The sequence below is a fragment of the Colletotrichum truncatum genome, assembly GCF_014235925.2.
Source record: "Colletotrichum truncatum strain CMES1059 chromosome Unknown Contig_0001, whole genome shotgun sequence".
Classification (NCBI taxonomy): Eukaryota; Fungi; Ascomycota; class Sordariomycetes; order Glomerellales; family Glomerellaceae; genus Colletotrichum; species Colletotrichum truncatum.
The window spans coordinates 9,147,698-9,163,848 of NW_027222398.1; the positions used below are offsets into that span (position 1 = coordinate 9,147,698).

General features: G+C 52.5%; 3 protein-coding genes across 3 annotated transcripts; 2 read left to right on the forward strand and 1 right to left on the reverse strand.

The window, feature by feature from the left end:
* Positions 1–483: 483 nt before the first annotated feature.
* On the forward strand, positions 484–1,561 carry CTRU02_202534 (gcn5-related n-acetyltransferase-like protein; the record flags this gene model as incomplete). The annotated part of the gene is made up of 3 exons (XM_036719948.1): positions 484–788; positions 936–1,188; positions 1,319–1,561. 3 exons carry the CDS (start codon positions 484–486, stop codon positions 1,559–1,561), a joined length of 801 nt encoding a protein of 266 aa, XP_036588650.1.
* Positions 1,562–2,133: 572 nt separating this feature from the next.
* On the reverse strand, positions 2,134–3,213 carry CTRU02_202535 (uncharacterized protein; the record flags this gene model as incomplete). The annotated part of the gene is made up of 4 exons (XM_036719949.1): positions 2,134–2,757; positions 2,856–2,966; positions 3,026–3,132; positions 3,210–3,213. 4 exons carry the CDS (start codon positions 3,211–3,213, stop codon positions 2,134–2,136), a joined length of 846 nt encoding a protein of 281 aa, XP_036588651.1.
* Positions 3,214–4,416: 1,203 nt separating this feature from the next.
* Positions 4,417–7,559, forward strand: CTRU02_202536 (ATP-dependent protease la 2; the record flags this gene model as incomplete). Its single annotated transcript, XM_036719950.1, has 4 exons — positions 4,417–4,885; positions 4,941–7,024; positions 7,095–7,264; positions 7,472–7,559. The coding sequence occupies 4 exons, from the start codon at positions 4,417–4,419 to the stop codon at positions 7,557–7,559; spliced, it is 2,811 nt and encodes a 936-aa protein (XP_036588652.1).
* Positions 7,560–16,151: the final 8,592 nt, after the last annotated feature.

The following is a 16,151-nucleotide window of genomic DNA, read 5'->3' on the forward strand; positions in this document are numbered from 1 at the left end:
AGCTGTGCTTTGTTGCTAGACTGCTACTCATTCGACTTCAATCGATTACCAGTTATTCTCTAAGACCTCTCAAACATTTTTCCCTTCCAATCTTCACCTGAAGTTCTGCTTGACACCGTCGCTCACCAGTCCCTTACCGTTTCGTTCATCGCACATTGTGAAGACGTCGTCGTTCCCAGCGTCTCGCTAACGACCCATCTGCCACAACCCGAATCACAACATCCAATCCAAAGGATTTGACCCGTCAAATCATTATTGATGTCGGTTGACCTTCGCACAAGCCTCAATTGCCTTCGCCACCCATCCAGGTTTATGCCCGTCTCGAGAACACAACTCTCGAGAGTACACACGGGCGATAGTATACAGAATTTAAGTAGGTCTAACTTGAGTGAATTCAAGAAAAAATAAATACAGGTCTTCATCGAATGTTACTAAACGTAACAGATTCGTGAACAAGACAGGCTTTCTGAAAAGAAGCCCGTCATGGAGCACGTAAGCAAAAGCGTCACCCTCGTCGAGCTGAAACGCTCTCTCGTCCCCCCGAAATGGGAGGATACCGTGCGTGTCATTGGCATATCGGAGTGCAAGGAGGCTGGCCTCTCGCTGGCCCATGCCTTTGCTGCTGATGATCTTAGCCAGTATCTCCTCGACGCCGATGATATGGCAAACTACTCGGCCGAGCAAAAGTGGAAACTGCATGTAGATATCATGACTTACATTGCAGCCGCCCATTGTTACAACGGCATCGTCACAACCATCGGTCCAGACCACGATGCTGTTGCTCTTTGGTGAGTAATCACTTCACATGTTCATTTACCACGTAGTTTGGAGTTTGGTATCGTGGAAACTCATGTTCAAAGCGACGACTAGAAGCCGCCCAGCCGCGTCCTAATCCCATGACAACCCTGAGGCTAACATCAGACGGATACATATAGGATGCCGCCCGGAAAGGATGCCGACGGTTGGCTAACCCTGCTCCGCAGTGGTTTGTGGCGACTTTATTACCAGCTCACCGCGGAAGGCAGGCATCGTTATTACGACGAGATGGTGCCCCTGTTGCACCACACTAAGCTCGAGGTTATGGGCGAGAGGGACAATGACTGCTACTATTTGGTCTATCTAGGGACTAAGCCTAGTGCTCGAGGCAAAGGGTACGCGCGCAAGTTGCTCAACAACATGATCGAGAGGGTATGTTCTGTCACCTTTTCTCTGTTCGTTCCATGACGTGTGGAGGGGGTTACATGCGGATAAAAATAACTTCATCTGCACACAAGACACGTTTTTTGACTGACAAGATGAATTTTTAAAAAAAATGTAGGCAGACGCAGAAAACCGCGCCGTCTATCTCGAGTCCAGCTCCCTCTCGAACAACGTCTACTACCGCAAGTTCGGCTTCGAGTATAAACGCGAGATCCGCCTGACCCGCGGAAGCACTCCCGTGAGCCTCTTCATCATGGTTCGCGAGCCGATTCCGCGCAAGGCGGGCGTATACTCTGCCGTGGTCTCTAGCAACATCAAGATGCAAGTCAATGCCGCGATGAAGGAGGCGGCACGGCCTTAAATGGCGTGGTGCAAGGCTTGTCAGTCACCTTCCCCTGATTTGGAACAAGTGAAGTGATGATGTCTTATGTGTTTGGTTTTCAAAGCATGGGAAATGCTTCCTCACCTTCGTTCTCTTCTCGGTCCTCCCCGGGCTTGTGGCTGCGTCTGCTACTGACCTACGCTCAAGTGTTCAACCTCCCCTGAGGGGCGCGCCCGAATTCAACTTCAGCGCTGATTTTGGCTCACTGTTCTCTACCAACCGTGGGCAATGATGTGATGTTTTCCAGAATTTTTTTCTTCTTTCCTTTCTTTCTCATCTTCTTTTCTTCCTCGCTTTGCTTTGTATCTACCAACTAGCTGTAGCCATTCATTAGAACACCGACCAATTCACTCATTTCATTCGTACAGCTGGGAAATGACGGATTCTTGTGCCCGCCATATTTCCCTCTTTTCTTCTCACGATGGGATATCAGCCCTCCACTGTAACTCCGTCCTTCGCGGCGATGACGGCGCAGCAGACCACTCTCCACTAAGCTGGAGTCTTGCCAACGTCCTTGACTGCCGCAGCAAGTTCTTTAGTATACTAACAGATCAATAATCAAGAATAGCCCATGTCTCGTCATCGATGGTGGTGTAAATCAGGCCCTGGCCAAGCAACTCGTCTGCCGCACCCATCACGTCTCGTATGCTCAAGCCAGCCCCGCTCGAGATTTGGTTGATGTGCACACCCTCGTTTCCGCCGGGTGCGTTGTTGATGAAGTTGAACATCTTCTGAGCAGCAGGTGAGCAGCCCCTCAGCTTGCCTGCATGTGCCGAACCACCGGTATTGCCGCCCTGTGCCGCACCGTCATATCCGTCGTTGCCGTCAACAAACATGCCATCGCCACCGCCCGCACCAGCACCGCCGCCGCCATTTAGCGGGCCCTTGGTGTAGTAGAGGTGGACATAGGTAGCCTCGAGAAGGTGGTAGTTAACCTCGTTGAAGTCGGAAACGGGTCGGATGAAGTGGGCGCCGACGTGACGTTTGCCGTTGAAGGACTTGAGGCGACCCCAGACGCGGACGTAGCCCTCCAGCTCGAGGTTGGAGGCGTCATCATCCTTCTTATCAGTATCGACCCATTTCTTCGCCTCGATCACGCCCGTGCCATCGTCGAGTTTAAGGGTGATGTTTGTTGGTTGAGGAGAGATTTGGCGGATCTGGGCTACGAAAGTTACCTGTTTGAGGTGGGGTTAACGGCGAGTTTTTGAATGAACGAGAACGGTTCTCAGTGCCGAGGGAATAAGGAAGAATAAATGAAGATAGGGAGACGAACTTGTGTGACTGTGGTACCATCGATGCGGAAGTCTGGGCTGCCAGGGTAGGCCTCCTCTGCATCAATGATTTGCTTAATCGTTACGGGACGAAGTGATTCTTCGCTGTATGCCTAGTTTCCTCGATCATAAGTTTGGCACAGAATGACAACTGGGAATGAGGGATATATACCTTGCCGCCGCCTTGGCTGTTCTGCTGTGAACCGCCATAGACGAAGCCGCCCGCGTCGTCGCCTCCCTGGGCACCGTATCCGGTTTTCGTGTACCCGCCGTATGCAGCTGTCGCTAGTTAACATTATGCAATTTTCACCTAAAACACCCTCAACCTGCACAGATGGGTATAGAGACGAGCTTACACATTGTATCTATGGTTGTGATAGTATGGTGAAGTAGATGGTGGCGTTAGGAGGGGGACGGGCGGATTTTTGTCGAGATGCGTAAAGGGTGGTTGATGGGGACGCGTCTTTACGCGACGGGGGTTTAATTGATGTGCTTTTGCCCACCAGGCACGCTGCTGACTACTACTACGTAGTACGTACTAGTAGACGGCGCGGAATGTGCCTGCCCCGCGTTGGGACTGTTGCTGGGCAATGACTGGAGGAATGACTGAGGTGGTGTGGGTATCGGATTATGTAAGATGAGCGGGAAGTGGTCCGTGCTTATCGACTGGTCATTGGGAGGTTAGTTGCTTTTGATGAGAAAGGACCCTGACAATCAATACAAGCACAATGTAGGGAGCGAACCAGATGATTCATTCAAGTTTGAAAGGGTTAATGAACCCAGTTTGTTTAGGTCCTTTTTCTCCTTTCTCTCTTGGATACCACAAGTGTATCATTGACTATGCCCCTTAAGAATGAAGACAGTTCATTGTCTCATGTCTGGCTGTCATCCGATAAGCCACTGAAAACAAAGAAGTGGTAGCGGTCGAAGGGTTGTCAACACAACGCATTAAATCAATTAGACCAAACCTTGGAAACCATTAGGCTTGAAATCATGTAAAAATTTCTTTATGCCGAAGAATATCGCGCCTGAGGTGCTGTTTTCCAAATGTCGCCTACCAATCGTGCAATCTTCCACGAGCTTCTCCCCACGTCTTCGGTAAGGGCCCCCGGTGTGGCGGCAGCTTTCCGTCAACCAACAATTGGATTAGCCTCGGCTGACCTGTGGAGGCTCCCGCACCCCGGCTTTCAGAGCGACTGGCCCGCTGACGCACGCTGTCTGTCTATGGCTCTGCCGCGACCGGGGAGCACTCCTCTCCGGCTCCCCCAGACTGGTGCTTCTAACATCAATCCTACTAGCACCATCAAATCGAAACGCCCTATTTCCTCTTCCACCACCCCGAAAAACATTGCTGCATCATAGTCGTCATTTTCTCCTTCTTCTTCCAATCCGCATTTCCATTGCATTCGACACGTACATTTGGTTGCTAGCGTTTTAACATCATCAAGTGTCAACGTCTCTAAGTCATTCTGCGTCGCCTCACCTTTGTCACTACCACAAGGTGCCCATAAACCATCACCACAATCAGACCACGACGGTTAACCTCCGTTTTCCGAATCCCACATGGCGCGATCCCAAACTAAATCTCTTCCCGTCATCCCTCTCGCTCGCGGCACGATCCTCTTGCCGGGCGTCACTCAGCGCATTTCCGTCACGGCCGCCCGCCCCGATATCCCCGCCCTTCTAGCGAACGTTTACACCCGCGCAGCATCTGCCGCGCCTAATGAACGCATCGACGCCGTCCCCATTGCCTGCGTTCCCGTTTCCTCTCCGTTCGTCGGCACCAATGGCCAGCTTCTCATTCAGGATGCCGACCAGGTAGACGAGACCCTCATTAAGGACGTCGATCCGGGCACAGCTCGCAAATCCGACCTTTTCAACTATGGTGTCGCCGCCCGCATCACCGGCATCGAGGGAAGGGGAACCGCTGAATTCGCACTGCGAGTGGAGGGAGTCGCAAGAATCCGCGTGGAAAAGGTTACACAAGAAAGGCCGCATTTTGAGGCCGACGTCAAGTATTTCCACGATGAAAGTTAGTGACGTCCCAAAGCCTTGCATCTTATCACATGCTAACATCTACACTACAGTATCAACAGATGCCCAGATGCAGGAACTTTTCTCCCTTCTCAAACTTCGATCACGAGAACTCGTTACGATCCTCCGCATATCCGCCCTGCTCCCCAGAAGCCCAGACAGCCCCGGCGGCCTGTCTCCTCTCTTGACCAGAAGACTCGAAATGTTCATCAACAAGAAGGAGTTAAAGGACGCTGGAAATCTAGCCGATTTCATGGCCAACATCGTTGAGGCCTCGTACGAGGAGAAGCTGGAAGTTCTGGCAGCACTTGACGTCAAGGTCCGCTTGGCCAAGGTCATCGAGCTGTTGGACCGTCAGGTTGGGGGCATTAAGAACAACTTCAAAATCACGACGTTCACCAGCGTGCCTGTGCAATTTCTAGATAAGATCAACGACAGATCATCACGCCGAGTCGGTCCCAATGGCGTCACGCTGCCGCCCAACACCATGTTCCCACCCGGTCCTAACGGCGTCATGGGCCCCAACCAGGATGAGGATCAGGAACCCAACGAGTTGGAGGAGCTCAAGAAGAAACTGGATAAGGCTCAATTGCCCCCCGAGGCTGCTAAGATGGCTGACCGGGAATTGAGGAGGCTGAAGAAGATGATGCCTGGAAACCAGGAATACCAAGTCACGCGCACATGGCTTGACGTCCTTGCCGAGATTCCTTGGACTGTGACCACGGATGACAGGCTGGGACCTGACACATTGGCGAGAGCCCGCAAGCAACTTGACGAAGACCATTACGGCCTGGACAAGGTCAAGAAGCGACTTGTCGAGTATCTGGCTGTTCTCAGGCTGAAGCAATCAATTAATGACGACGTTGAGGAGCAAATCAAGAAGGCAGAGCAAGAGGCTGTTCCGCCAAAGTCCGATAAGGACAATGACAGCGAGCCAAAGGAGGAGAAGGCTGATGCAGAGCGGGAAGAGAGGGCGAAGCTGGCCAGCACGAAGCTTGAGGTTCTCCGGTCGAAGCGAATGGTGGACAGATCACCAATCATGCTCTTGGCCGGTCCGCCTGGAGTGGGTAAAACTAGTTTGGCCAGATCTGTAGCAACAGCACTGGGTAGGAAGTTCCATCGAATCTCGCTAGGTGGCGTTAGAGATGAAGCTGAGATCCGTGGTCATCGACGGACGTATGTGGCGGCTATGCCAGGACTGATTGTCCAGGGGTTGAGGAAGGTCGGGGTAGCGAACCCTGTGTTTCTGTTGGATGAGATTGACAAGTTGGGCATGTCCAACTTCCATGGTGATCCGTCCGCAGCCATGCTGGAGGTTCTTGACCCTGAGCAGAACAACTCGTTCACCGATCACTACGTCGGCCTGCCCATTGATCTGAGCAAGGTCTTGTTCATTGCCACCGCTAATGATTTGAACACCATTCCAGCGCCTCTCCTGGACCGAATGGAAACCATCTATCTGCCAGGCTACACGACGCTTGAAAAACGGCATATTGCAATGCAGCACCTTGTCCCCAAACAAATCCGTGTCAACGGACTCTCGGAAGATCAGGTCAGCTTCGACAAGGAAGTGGTGTCAAAAATCATCGAGTCATACACCCGTGAGTCAGGGGTTCGCAACCTGGAGCGCGAAATTGGCTCTGTCTGCCGTGCCAAGGCAGTCGAGTTCGCCGAAGCCAAGGACGGGGGACAGCTCGAGACATACAGGTCGCACCTGACGGTCGACGACATTGAAGAGATTCTCGGAAGCGAGAGATTCGAGGAAGAAATTGCCGAAAAGACCAGCCGACCAGGTATCGTGACCGGCCTCGTAGCGTACAGCTCAGGCGGTAACGGTAGTATCCTATTTATTGAGGTTGCAGACATGCCTGGTAACGGCAGTGTGCAACTTACCGGTAAGCTGGGAGACGTCCTCAAAGAGAGCGTCGAGGTTGCTCTGTCGTGGGTGAAGGCTCATGCCTATGAACTGGGCCTGACGGCGGAGCCTACAACCAATATCATGAAGGAACGTAGCATTCACGTCCACTGCCCATCCGGCTCAATCCCCAAGGATGGTCCCAGCAGTGGTATCGCGCAAGCGATCGCCCTCATTTCGCTGTTTTCTGGAAAGAATGTTCCGCCGACCATGGCCATGACCGTAAGCCCCCCCTACAAATGACTGAACCCCCTGAAAAGCCGTGCACTGACACAACGCCTTCGTGACACAGGGTGAAATATCCTTGCGCGGTCGTGTGACTGCAGTCGGAGGCATCAAGGAGAAGCTCATCGGCGCCCTCCGAGCGGGTGTCAAGACGGTGCTACTTCCCGCGCAGAATCGGAAAGACGTAAAAGATCTCCCACAGGAGGTCAAGGACGGTCTGGAGATTCTTCATGTCAGGTAAGCCAACCCAGCCTCCCTTATTTCCCTTCTTTTGTGCCCTCTATACTTTCCTGGGTTGGTTCTATTCCACCCCCATCTCACCCCCCCTTTATGGTGCTGTGTACCCCGACGCGGTGCCACGTTGTACGCTTTCCAGCCTGCTCGCCCTTGGCCCTGGAGCCGCTCTTTGACCATGCCGTGTAACTGACATTTGTCTGAATCCAGTCACATTTGGGAAGCCATCCGGCTCGTCTGGCCTGATTCTCAATGGCCCGGAGCCGAACCCTATCCCCCTATCGAAAGTCGCTTGTAATTCGGAAGCTTCGTTGTTCGTTTGTAGCCAAAACAGAAAACTTGGGAAGTGATTGCTAGTTTGCGACGCTCCCCAAATCGTCAGCATCGTTGTTGTTCTTATCGGGACTGAGAAGTCTCGTCGCTCGTTCCGGAGTCAGAGTGTTTTACAGAGGAAGCGGAAGCTGCGCGTATATTATAGGGCAGATTAGGGGGTGCTTTTTGGTTCATTCGGCGTTCTTCAGGTTCTTGCTATGTCTTGGGCGCACGGGAAGGAGAATGAAGAAGGGTGTATGTTTGGGAAATGCCTCCTATTCCCCAGACACTCTTTGCCCGACGACACATGTAATGCGTTTTCTGTGCGTATATCCAGAATGTATGTACTTTTTGAATTCATGATGAGAAATTGTATCATGTTCAAGACATGTTTGCTATGCACACATCACACAAGTGAGCTGGTCGCTGTGTCTCTTGTTAGATGACAAGACGGAGCGAGAAGTGTCTACCAGGTTTGTGTGAGACCGACGTATCACTTTGGTATTGTACATCGTTCTTCCATCTCGCCACTGCTCCCTCCCCAGCCGCCGTTGAATAGCGCGACAGATATGTTTTAGCAGTTCACGATGGTTGAAACTGGGAAACCGCCGTAAAACGTGTCAGCTGGGAAAGGGAGAGCCAGAGGACTTCTGCAAAAGCATCGGCACAAAAACGGCTCCAGATAAAAGTGATTGACTCGCCTGCTTTTTTCTATGCGACGATAACTCACGATTCGTGCTCTGGCGGGATGACGCAAGGAGCGCACTGTGATATCACACGGAAAAACCGAAACCCTACGCGTAGACTGCCACGACGCGAGACGCTACGCCATACCAATTTTTCTTTTCTTTTCTAAATTCTGCATAACAATGACGATGGTATCATCTGAGAGCTGTCACGATCCGACTGGAGTATCAGGGAGTAACGGTAGAGAAATACGCAGGGAATAGTAATCAAGAAAAACAGTCCCCGCGTCACTGTAACTTTCCGCCAGGAGCCCCGCGAGTCGGACGGTAGTTCTGGGCCGTCTGGATGTAAAACTCATTCGTGGAATTAACAGGAAAACCCCCCTCCCCCCTTTTCCACACTCTACCCAGAGGACTAGATACACGTTCCGTCCGTCTGAAACCCAAGAACACCCCCTAAAAGACCCAGCCCGTCCTTCTTCCCGGTCCGATATCAAGATTTAGGAGCGTAGAAACCCTGACTTGACTCGGGACGACGCCGATCGGCTCCAAATGCCCGCTTCATGCCACCTACTCTGCCGTCCGGATCTCTTGTCTGCTGTCACCCTGCCGTCGGCGAAGGGGTACCCGCATCGAACCAGCTTGGAACCCGGGTCGACCCAATCAGCGACTTTTTCATCTTCTGTTCAGCAGATTTCTTCCCGCCCCCGCTTCCGAGAAAACAGCGAATTGCCTCGCTCAGAATGACGAATGAGAGAGGTGGAGAGGATGGCTACTGCCTCGGCACTCGTAGCTCGGTGTTTGCCATCTGTGGCTCGGTGTTTAGCTGTGAAAGCTGACCTTCTGGAGAGGCTGAGCGCCTTGTCTTTTCTTCCCCTTCCCCTCTCGTAAGTGCCTATCTGTTCCAGCCATTGGCTAGAGCCAAGTGCTTGCATGGAGAGGCCACCTCTAGGTTTAAGAAATGACACTTTCAGAGTCATCGAAAGGGATGGAAAGTACCGCCGCCTTCGAATGCCACTAATCACAGAGTTTGATGTCTCTTGTCCGTCTCGGGTGAGGGGGTGCGAATAAGCGTACTTGTCGTCCCAACCATCTCGAACTATACAGACACACACGTACACGCGCCCTCTTCGGGTATCCGTGCCACGGCATGGCCGCGGTCTATTTGGACTCGATAAGCGAGTTCATTATGGTAGACTTGTGTAGCTTGGAAAGGGAAAGGGGCATGGTACTACGGGGACTTTTTCTGGGATTTCCCGTTGTCTCGTATCGCGGTCCCCTCGTGGATGTGTGGCTGGACGGATACGGGGAAAACAAACAAAGAAAAGGGGCTAAGAGAGAGTTTTCCCATGGGGGGGTTCTCGGAGTGATTGCTCGGGTGAATAAGATAGTCTTGAAGACGGGTAGAATTCTCCTTAGGCTAATATCCAACACTATTGCCAATGGCGCAATGGGGTTTACGATGATAGTTGGAATACGCCAAAACATTGTTGCGTCTTCATTAGGTTGTTGTTCCCAACCGTTCGGTCAACTAGGAGATACTTCAACGCCACCTTCGAGGGCGAAGAAACGGAGAAGCATCTCTCTGATCATACATCACTGCTACTGCTATTACCACCACTGCAATGTATACAAAGGTGCAGAAGATAGCCGGATTAGCTTAACTCGACCCGAGACTATCGAAGGTAAATCTCGGGACGACGGCCGGGAGCAGCCTTGCGTTCGGGGGCGGAGGTGCTAAATCTCCTCAGGCCCCCCGATAGTATGGGACATGGGAAATGAAATGCCATGCCGTTCGTGGGGTCAAATGGCACCCATATGACTAGGAAATGCAGACCATCTCGTGTTTGTGCTGAGGTCGGACGAAACTTTGACTCTTTGTCGTCCAGCCAAGAGGCTCAATAGTCTCCTCAACGCTTGGGCTAGCGGGTGCCAGACGGCTGCCGTGGCTGACCATGGCAAATTTGACGTTGGCTGAACGCCTAGTGCAATACTTTGACTGCCTCTTTGACCTTTCTCTCCCCCTCATCTGCCACTAACTAACTGCTTGGACGCTAAGAGCAACGCCGGGGAGGCTTTCAAGCCATCAAAGTAGCTGACGGTGTGATCGGATGACAGATCGTCGGGCCCGCCTCGTACTAGTGCCGCAGCCGCGTGGCTGCAGATATTCGGCAGCGTGTTGTGCCGGGACACTTTCAAAGATACTAGTATCCGAACAACATCAAAAAGCATCTAGACAGAGAGCCGGGTCGCTCCACCTTGGATGTACTGGCATGTGGAATTTCAGCCTCGTCAACAAGGTTTGGAGTTGCACTAGGCTGAATGACGTCGAAGCTGGGGTAACTGCTCAGTAAGGCTGGAACACGCTATGTCGCGAGAGGCTGTTTGATTCTATTTAATCCACGACTGTGGCAAGCTCATAAAGGGCATGATCAACGAAAGCGAGGTCATCATGGCCTGACTGGTTCAAGCCCCTGTGGCCATTTGCAAAGTGACTTGCCTGCCCAAAGGCAGAAAAGAAGGGAAAAAATGCCTCGGCCGCTTCACGCCATTGCCTAATAGTTGACATTTGATTTCAATGTGATTTGCCGACCACAGTTGCCCACAAGATCAACGTGAAAAGGCCTGTCGAGTTCCACCTGAATTTTTTGCCCATGTGGGAACAGACTGATTGTAACTCATTGGGCCGCGCGGCAACTAACGGAAATGATCAGGGTCACTTGTATGTCGTGGCCGTCCCAATTGCACGATGACTTTCGTCGGACACACAGTGATCAAAAGTGTCCGCGGGCTTGCGGATGTCGCATTGACCGCTTTGTAAAAGGCGACATCATTGGAACGGGCAGCATTTCACGATATTGGCGACGTACGTTCCGGTTGCCGTGCAGCAGCGGGACCCACGGCCGTTCGTATATCCGTGGCAACACAAGATCCTTTGGCAATCCGCAAATTGGTCCGTTTGATCCGATATGGTAACCTTGTGAACGATCATGAGGGGATCGCTTGACCAGACGGGGCGCGTCATTTTGTGCTGCCAGGGCATGAGATGAACTCAAAGAGGGGTATGCATGGCCATGGATGTTGGAGCAGGGCGCCAATGCCAACCAGCCGGCTGGACGGGCTGCTGTCAAGGCTCTCGGATCAAGGAGTACAACTCGCACACTGCCGTGCTAGCAAGCTTTGCTGGCAGCGGATGGGCATGCCAGGTATGCGAAGCGAAGGGGGAACTGCATAGGTACCGATACAAGATGTAAAGAGCGAGGTGAGGTGTCAGCAGGTGCCCTGCCATGCCCGTCTTCAAGCTCCCATACAGCGGCTCGGGGAAATCTGTGTAAGGAACCCCAGCATGTTCGTCTGATGTCTGTCAGAACTCCACGCTGAGGGTGCAGCCGACCATATGCGGCCAGCTCATCAGAATGAGATGCGCTCGTCAGGTTGGTGGAGCCGCCACAGGCCTTCGTAACGATGACCCACTGCCAATGCGCGCGGGATGATAATCACCGAGTGGCCCAGACACCCTTGGCCGATGGAATGGGATGGCCCAAGGCAAGGGCTGTGGCCTGTTCCTGTTCCCTTTCGGCGAAGCTACGGTAGCGCATCCGCACAATCTGTACCACCAAGTAACATTACTTCTCGAGCGAGTCTAGATGCTGGTGAAGTCGGACGTGCGTCATGTCTCCAGACTTCTAGCCGTCCTGCCGCCCGTCAAAGCTAAAGTGGCATCTGCCCTGACCCATTGCAGTTGTTGCCGCCGTCCATCTCTACCTCCCTGTCGGGATATCTGTTAAGCTTGATGGTTTCGCCTAGGCTATCGTCTGTTCCTTGCTACGCAGAATAGAGATAAAGGGTAATCTCAGTGGCACTGACGCAACCAAACGCCGCGGAAGTGCTGAGATCTCGGCACGACCACTTCGAATGTAACTATGAATGACACATGTGAAATGCTATGGCGTCTGACATATGTGCATGCCTGCCGATGCCCCGCGAATCGATTAACCTGAAGAATCAACGGCCATTGTGGCTGGATGTTGGCGGTCGCAATCAGCGGTGTCACCGAGCATCCACGGCGGGGGGGCCCGTTCCGAATGCACCACTTCTGGGTACGTGAAGGATGTAAATAGAAACCAATTTTTGGACTAGATCTTGGTGACTCCATGTCTTGATCTGCGTTCCAACTGACATCCGGTGATGAACGCTGAGTTTTCCCCGGATAGCTCGTGATGCCTGACGTGAGGGTTGTTATTGTTGTTGTTGTTGTTGTTGGCATACTTGGTGTTCCTCTGATGGTTCTTTCCATGTGGCTGACCGTTGCAGGCCCGTACCGAATCTGGCAAACTCGGTTATTATGGCCAGGGCAAGATCAGATATAGGGCACCGGGACTGAGGATTCCGCTGCAGGACAACAGGCATAACGATCGGCCCAAACCACCCTGGAGCCAGACACGGGGCCACATTCGGTACCAGTCCGTCCTAGGTCCCCTGTCACCCAATTTTAAATTCGTCCCATCTTCTCAGCCAACCAAATTTGCAAGGATGAGCTCCGGGCGCCCGTCAATGAGGCTCGCCCACGCCCTCCAAGGCTCATGGGCCAGTAGGAAGCGTTGCCAGTGCTTGGGCAGCCGCTGTTGACGTAGGTGTATGTATGCTCGGGGAGGAGGGCCCTATTCGCAATCAGCCGAGCATTGTCTTAGGCAGGTTCTCGTTAGTGCGTGCGAGTATTGTGAATGAGCGTGCCCTGAACAATGAGGGGCTGGGACGACTTGCGGGCGATCTGCAACATGATACATCAGACAAGCGGAGCTGTAGGACTCTACATACATGTTATTCCCAACTGGCTGGTACCGTTGCGGACTAGGCGAACACCCTTTTCGGTAGCTTGCCCGTACGGTCGTATCGCTACATATGACCTGACATCACGCTGACTAGCGCTGGAGACTCCCCAAGGCCCTAGTACCTCTCAGTAGGATTCTATGACAGAGTTGGAGCATTAAAGGTTCATGCACTGCGGCCCAGAAGTATCATGCGCAACATTTACGTCGGCCCCATCTCCTTCATGTTTGGGACGAGTCTTGGAATTGCCGCGCTAAGAGCAGTAGCCGATCCGACGAACGGATTCTGACGTCCTGTCCTGGGTTCAGACGGCTCCTGGGACATGCAAAATTCTCCGGCTGGTTCGATTAGGACGACGCATGAGTTTGGTTGAGATGGCGCTTGCCCTGATCGCGTGCACAGGTATGGGTTGAGAACAACGAGGGATCGCAAAGAGGCCCGTGAGGAAGGAAAAAAAAAAGATATTCCCGAGCGACTCTCTCTGTCACGTTCCAATCATGCATCAGGGTCCTGCATACGGATACCCTGGCAAATCATTTCTGTAATGCACAAGTAGCATCGCAGAGGACGGGGGCGGATTTTGCTACGTCCAAGTACAAATAACTCGCAGAATATGGCTGGGGAGAGCCCAGACACTATATCACTCGGTAGATACGGACCAGGTTGGGCCGAGGTCCCCAGTCTCGTGCTTGACTCAGTCAGTGTGAGTGGCGGTCAAGCATACCGACAATAATGACGGTGAGCAGATTGTCTTTCCAACCTTGTTGCATGCGGCCTGGCTTGAAGCTTGTCATTAGAGTCAAATTTGTCTTAAATGCCGCTGGATGGCACCGACTAGTCCCAGACCGTTGAGAGTGGCTGCAGGGACGAATCGACAAAGCAGACCAACATAATTACGGGGTCCAACGCTCGGACTTGATTGTTGCATCTGCGACTGATGAGCCAACAACCATCGTTCCCTTGTAGTAGCGGTAGTAGTGAGAGGTGGAGAGCTAGCTCAAGATGACCCTCCTCTTCCGACAACAGGCATGACCGAAAGCAAGACGGCACATGGATTTCAAAGTGCGAGGATATCCTGCACATGATGTTGGCGAAGGCACGGAGTACGGTTTGAGGAGCCGCGACGTAGCCGAATTTTTGTATGACACCTTACACCAAAATCCATGAAGTTGGAAATCTTGGCAATTTAGTATTCGGCAGTACGGTAGGAGTGGAGAAGTCGTATAATCGGGAGAAAAAGAGGCGAGGTCTTCATCTGAATGGGTGCGATTCAAATGTACTCTGTAGTTTTTTGGTTGATACCCCATCACGCACGTCCTCCTCCTGACACTTCATCGCTTGTAGCTGCTCCAGCAAAGTTGCATTCGGAGCTCTTCTGCAGTTGGCATGGATGATGGCGTCGGCGCAATATGTAAAACTGGGGACTCGCGTCTTCGTTTAGTGAGGGGAAGAATCTGTACCTTTGTGTGCAGATTAACATCTGCAATTACGCACACAAGCTCGTAGGTCAAGGGGGCAGGTGTGCAAACGGCGTGATGCGCAAGAAGCAGCGCGCAACCCGGCCAGGACCCTCAAACGTGTTCTTCAATAGTTCGCATCGGATTGAGTGCCAATCGTGGTACAATCAGCCATGTTCGTGGTAACGAGCGAGGCAGATTGAGAATGAACAAGGAGCCTTGGCGGCGATCGTCACAGGCTGCGACTGGTTGTGCCGCGGGTCGGGGAAATCGTCAACCGGAGAAAAGATGCGATGACAGTTTTGGCACACTCCCCTCGGATGGCAGGGCTCGCAAAAGTGTGAGCCTGGAATCGGACATGAACCTGGACCTAGGCCCGGCTGTGAACCTGTAACCTGTACCTAAGGTAGTGTCGGGGCTTGGTGTTCCTTGTCCTTGATTTCAGCTAGCATTGGCTACGGATACTGTTGAATTTTAAAAGACGGCGTGGGAGCAGTAGTTGGAGAAATAAGACCTGAACCTGGGCCTAGACCTGGGCCTGGCCCGGTGTTGCTCTATGGTTAGGCTGTCGATGCTTCTATAGTGGGCGGCGTGGAGTTGGGCGTAGCAGCTTTTTTTTTTCTCTTTTTGTTGTGATTGAACGCAGGATGCGAGCCGGGCAGCCCCCTTGTCCCGCAGATAATTCAGTACTCGGCCGAGTGGTGAGGTCTGTTAGGAATTCAGGTGAGGTGGAGAAAGTTGGGGGTGAAGCTGTTGGCGCGCGATTCAGAGCACGTTGTCCAGAACCACTGGAAATTGCACAAATTGGCTTTACCCAGGTGGCCACCCCTGGGATGGCAAAGGCGTCGGGGAGGAGGTGCTTCTCGCCTGTCATTTGTACCAAGTGACAGCGACAGTGAAGTCGAAGCGCACCCAGGCGGTAATTCAGAGGCAATGGCCAGACACCCAGGCACACATGGTATCGATGGCGGCCACATGGGCCTAGGTAGTTGGTAGGGTCTCAGCAAAAAAGGCGCTTTCCCTGTCAAGTCATCTTTTCCTCCTTCCCCCCCCCATCCTGGTCCCTCGTAGCGTCTGAGGACTGGAAGAGTCTGTCGATAAAGCAAGGTACAGTGCTTGCAAGGTACGGTACCTAGGATGCATGTACGGTAAGGCAGGAGGGGGTAAGGAACGCGCGCCGGGGAGTTTTTGTCTGATGTTGCCCCTGTCAGCGTAAATTGTGCCCGAGATACCCAGGGCGCAACTGGGTCTGGGGTGCTTTTCTCGGAGCATTTCATTAAGTTGGATGATGATGTCCGACTTGCGAAGGGAAGAACCTGGTATTGGCTACCTGAGAGAGGCGTCCTACACAGGGTATTGATTATTAGTTAGTGGCTGGTTGACAAACACGAGGGCAGAAAAAAAAAAGAGGAGAGCGGAAGACCAAATCCACATGTGGCTGGCATCATTTGGTTGTTGTGGAGAAGCCGACAACATACCGTAGCTGGGTGTCGGGCAAGGCAAAGGCAACAGGGCAAAGAAGAAGAATTGAGAGGGAGAGATAGAGAGAGAGATAAAGAAAGATGGCGATGATGCGGACATGCCCATACTAAAGTTGGCCTTGCG